Source organism: Nannobrachium achirus (genome assembly GCF_963921795.1).
Source record: "Nannobrachium achirus genome assembly, chromosome: 16".
Lineage (NCBI taxonomy): Eukaryota > Metazoa > Chordata > Actinopteri > Myctophiformes > Myctophidae > Nannobrachium > Nannobrachium achirus.
This window is the reverse complement of record NC_137823.1, coordinates 23,181,928-23,187,250: the sequence shown is the minus strand read 5'-3', so window position 1 is coordinate 23,187,250 and position 5,323 is coordinate 23,181,928. Positions and strand designations below refer to the sequence as shown.

Sequence of the window (5,323 nt, the reverse complement as noted above, 5' to 3'; positions counted from 1 at the left end):
GTGGGGATTACACCCTTTTTTGCGTGGCAAATAACCCATGTGTCAACAGCCTCATTAATGTCATTTTTTGTATAAGTAAGCCATGTGTCAATGGCCCCATTAATTCCCTTTTTAGATGCAAATCACCATGGCAGTATGTATTTGATTGTTTTCTTTGTTGAAAGGTGTGAGTCATAAACTGCGTTTTCATAAAGCCTTTTCGAAAATAGGAAGCAAATTTTCAGAAAGTCGGAAAAAAGCACATTTTGGCTGTTTCCATCCACTGATAAAAGGCGATTCTTTGGAGATCATGAAATAAGCAGTCGTGGTGCTATTTTTCCAGTCAAGTGGGACACATTATTGAACATGCATTTTAATTTTTATTGGGCTTCAAGTCCTCTGGCTGTCCAGACTCCAGGCTGTCTTTCAATATTTGTGAAAGACATGAAGTTGCATGTTGAATGGGTCGGCTCGTTGCAGACTGTTGTGAGCTTGGACTTGGAGGTCTGCTGTTCTTGGCCGTTCTGTGTGGAGAATAAGGACGAATGGTTTTGAGGACAACTGCTTTGAACATAAGCGGAGGCTGGGGCGGCCGGTGTTGGTACAAGAGGTGGCTGCCTCCTCCCCCCAGCACACCTTCCCACGATAAATAAAGTAAATGTGCACATTTTCTTCCTCTCTGCTTTGTTTATTACTACCCAGGCGATGTTGAAGTGGGCATCTCCAGATTTGGGCAAGTCATATTAATGACGTCATGCTTGTGTCATCTTCAGATTACATTAGTTTAATATCTTTAACATTATTATTTTTTTATTGGGCGGGAGAGCTAACCCCATACCCTAATACGGAGAGTGCATGCCCAAGAGACTCCTTTCACATGGTGCCCGCAGCGGGACGAACACGCCTGTTGCTCGGGGCGCCATGGCGGCGACCACGGGCGAGAGCTGGAGCTGGTTTCCCGCTTTAGCGCTCGGCGTCACCCTTCTGAAATGCCTCTTCGTTAACGCATATCACTCGACAGACTTTGAGGTCCACAGGAACTGGCTCGCCATCACACACAGCCTCCCGCTGTCCAGGTGGTACTACGAGGACACGTCGGAGTGGACCCTGGACTACCCACCGCTGTTTGCGTGGTTCGAGTGCGCGCTGTCCCAGCTGGCTCGGTACGTCGACGGCGACATGCTGTCCGTGGACAGGCTGGAGTACCGCAGTCCCGCTGCCGTCCTCTTCCACAGGCTTTCGGTCGTCTGCGCCGACCTCCTCTTCGTCTACGCCGTCAGAGAGTGTTGCAGGAGCGTTAAGGAGGAGCGCGTCTCAGAGGAGCTCCTGTCCAGACCCCCCTTCGTCCTGGCCGTTCTGCTGCTGTGGAACGCCGGTCTCCTGCTGCTGGACCACGTTCACTTTCAGTACAACGGGTTCTTGTCCGGCTTCCTCCTGCTGTCGCTGGCCAGACATTCGCAGTCGCGTCACCTGGAGGGCGCGCTGCTGTTCGCCGTGCTGCTGAACCTCAAACACATCTACCTGTACGTGAGCCCCGCCTACGGGATCTACCTGCTGCGGTGTTACTGTTTCACCGGCAGTGCGGATGGCCATGCAAAGTGGAAGAGCTTCAGCCCTCTCCGTCTCGTTGCCCTGGCGGCGATCGTCCTCTCGGTCACCGCCGTGTCCTTCGGCCCCTTCGTAGCCATGGGCCAGATGCCCCAGGTGCTGTCCCGGCTGTTCCCCTTCAAGAGAGGCCTGTGCCACACATACTGGGCCCCGAACGTCTGGGCCCTGTACAACACGTTGGATAAAGTTCTGGTCAGTGTGGGCGCGCGTCTGAATCTCCTGGACGCCACCGCTCTTCCCAAGGCGTCCATGACCGGAGGACTGGTGCAGGAGTCTCATCACTCCATTCTACCCTCCGTCTCTCCCTCCGTCACGCTCGTCTGCACGCTTCTGTCCATTCTGCCGGCCGTGCTGAGGACCTGGCTGAAGCCAGGCGCCGTCGCCGGGAGAGACTTTGTGCATTGCATGGTCGTCTGCGCCCTGGGGTCCTTCATGTTCGGCTGGCACGTGCACGAAAAGGCCATCCTCATCGCTGTGCTGCCGCTGAGCATCCTTGCGGTGGAGAGCAGAGAGGATGCTGGGACATTCTTGCTGTTGGCGACTACAGGAAATTATTCGCTCTCACCGCTCATTTTTACTCCGGCGGAGCTGCCGATCAAATTGCTGCTGATGTCGATGTTCACTGTGTACTCTGTCACTGCGCTGACACGCCTGTACGCAGACCAGGGGCCGGTGCTCCGCCCCCTGGAATATGTCTACCTGTTGGGTCTGTTTGCTGTGGAGATCCTGCGTGAGATTGTCTATCCCCTGTCACCGTGGCAGCAGACGCTGCCGTTCGCCCCTCTGCTGGTTACATCGGTGTACTGCAGCCTGGGGATCACATACAGCTTTGTGAGACTTAACCTGCTGTATACCTCCTACAGTGCAGGGACAGAGAGTGACGAAACACCCGTCCTCAGGCCTACCAAGACCTGATCTGCCAAAGAACTTAAGTGGAAAGGAAAGACCATTCAAAGGGGAGATACCACAAAGGCCAGTATTCCATTAAGATGGGCATGGTTGATGATCTGAGCCATTGAGTCTGAGAGTGAGTGCCTGTGAGTCTGTTTTGAACATTCTTTACAATGATGACTTGTCCAAGACGAGCATGCCAGGTTGAAAGTGGTTACATTTTGGATCTGAAAGGTCAAAGTTAAAGGCAAGGTAATCACACCTAGTGTGAAGTGAGTGGTGCTATTTACGAGTTAATTTCATACCGTGAAGCTTGGCCAATGTGAACAGAGAAGACATCAAAAACAAATGAACACAATGCAACACTAAACAATGACCCGACAAGGAGTGGCTGAGGAACAGGAAGGTGATTAGTGATTACACATGAGATACAGCTGGGGGAGACATGAACATCGAACTATAGACCTGTCAAGGTGACAACTTGCACCTTGTATCAGGTCGCACTTGTTTGACGTCACAGAGAACGTTGCTCTCGGAGTGGCTGGGCCTTTAGCCAATGAGGGAGAAGCAAGATATGGCCACATACATACATACCCACAGACAGAGCTCATCACCCTACTTGTGCACTCTGCTGGCGCAATTAACTAGACATACTGTAATACATTATAGAAATCCAAGACAGAGACAAGACATTTTAATCATGTATGACCTTTTCTATTCTCTTTTTCTTATTTATTTTCTACTGTTTTTGAAATATATGTTGTATTTGCATGTTCATTAATATGCATTGTCCCGTCAAAATAAACAAATAAATAAATAAACATGAAATGACTTTGACAGTACTGCCATAGATACTGAACATTATGTAATATAGTAGTTTATCCTGATTAAATCAAGGTCAGATCTTTCTGAATAACAGGAATACATCTGCCTCAATCATAAAAGCCAATAATATTTTGAAATAGCCGTTCTACAAGCCCACAACAGACGGAATGTTTGTCTATTACGGCATGCCCAGAATTGGGTTCAAATGATTAAAGGTTAGAGTAACAGTAAGAATAATCACACCCAGTGTGATTATTCCCACTGTTACCTAATCAAGTCACCTAATTTGCAGCAAATTACATCCTGCACACAATTCCACATTCATTAAAGCTATGAACTCTGGGGAGGGAGTCGGGGAGATAGGTGGGTTATTGCTCTGAGTCTAATGATTGTTATAACAATGTCCTGCCAATCAAAATGTGTTTTGATGGCACGTCATTAAAATTCATGTTGACATGGCACACTGACTTTTTTATCTAGAAAATAAAACCATGGCACTTCATTTCAAAAAGGTTGCAGCCCCTGCTATAGAGCATAATAGGCACCAAGACACCAAAATGCATTTGTGTCTTCAGTTAAACCAGGGGTTGTCAAACTGGCGGCTCGCAAAGGTGTCCAGTATTGATTTGAGGAAGGAAAGGATGTATTTTTTTATTTTATTTTTTACAGCTGGTCTCGGTCCATTCTCAGGCTCTCGCTGCTCTCTCTCTCTATACCACTGTCTAGCAAGGACAGGGACGTGCTGGTCATTGGGAAATGCGGGACAACTCCCGAACAGCCGGTTCATTCCCGGCCGGTCCAGGCCGGCCATTAGGAAAAAATTTAACTGTTTGCACAAAAGTAGTGCAAACAGCAGATCTACAAGCACACAACGCCTCGCGGTGCGAGGCGTTGTGTGCTTATAGATCGGCTGTTTTCAGTAGTTTAAATAATTTTTAAAATGATAAATACTTAACAAACGGTTTTGGACATACATAAGGTTCCCACCCGACAACGATGAAATATAACTCATGTAATTGGCCCACTGGCTTGTCACTTTGTCCCAAATCTTTGAGTAGCAGCAGCGCTATAGAGAGAGATCTCTCTCTATAGCGTGCAATGAGGGCCTCTCCAACTCGTTTTCCCGGGCTGAATCAGGGGCCCAGCATGTCCCTGAGCAAGGACCCAAGGAGCTTTTGTTGTGTTATTCTGCGGTAAATTTGACGGTAGTTAACACGCCTCCACTCAAACGCCCCCAGTCTGTCCCAGAGAGATTTCTGCTCTTCAGTTGTTTTGTGTGTAGCATGCAGTCGTGGGAATAATGTATTACAACTGAACATGGACAGATTATGTCATGGTTGGAAAGTGTGTTTGTTTTAAACTCTAAAAATGTTTCAGAAGAGAAATTGAGAAAATCCCTATTTCACAAAATCTGGCGCCCCCCACTGTAGTAGCTTTGAGGACCCTATAGGGGCCCCGGACCCCCTGTTAAAGACCCCTGCTCTAGGCCTTTCCGCATTTGAAGGCTTCAGAATATAAGACAATAGGCTTACGAACACATGGGTCTCGCTTCTACCATCTGTCACTCTGAAAATCAATATTTGTACATGATTCGTGTTCAGCTTTGGCATTGATCACATATATCTCTTGAGCCATATGGCTTGGGAATTAGTGTGTGAGTGGCACATATTGCGCACGTGCTTACATCTATGTCTGTATGATTGTGCATTGAGTACATGCAATTTAGATTAGTCTGTGTGAGTTAGAGAAATAAGCCACCTGCACGTACTGCATACACATTTCGTCACTTTCGGGCAGAAAACTTGTATCTCCAAGTTTTAAATGTGTATGTTTTTTCGTAAAGTAAAGCCCTGCTTCATCATCATACAAGACTGTCACACAAAACTAGTGAAAATAGCCGATATATTTTCACACAGCGCCTCGCGGTGCGAGGCATTGTGTGCTTGCTTGTAGATCGGCCATTTTCACTATTTTAAATCATTTTTTAAAATAATAAATACAACGGTTTTGGACATACAGT

At 47.5% G+C, this 5,323-nt stretch overlaps 1 protein-coding gene across 1 annotated transcript; it reads left to right on the top strand.

Moving 5' to 3' along the window:
• Positions 1-900: 900 nt before the first annotated feature.
• LOC308300906 (dolichyl pyrophosphate Glc1Man9GlcNAc2 alpha-1,3-glucosyltransferase-like) lies at positions 901-2,502 on the top strand (the record flags this gene model as incomplete). Its single annotated transcript, XM_080744802.1, has 1 exon — positions 901-2,502. One exon carries the CDS (start codon positions 901-903, stop codon positions 2,500-2,502), a length of 1,602 nt encoding a protein of 533 aa, XP_080600928.1.
• Positions 2,503-5,323: the final 2,821 nt, after the last annotated feature.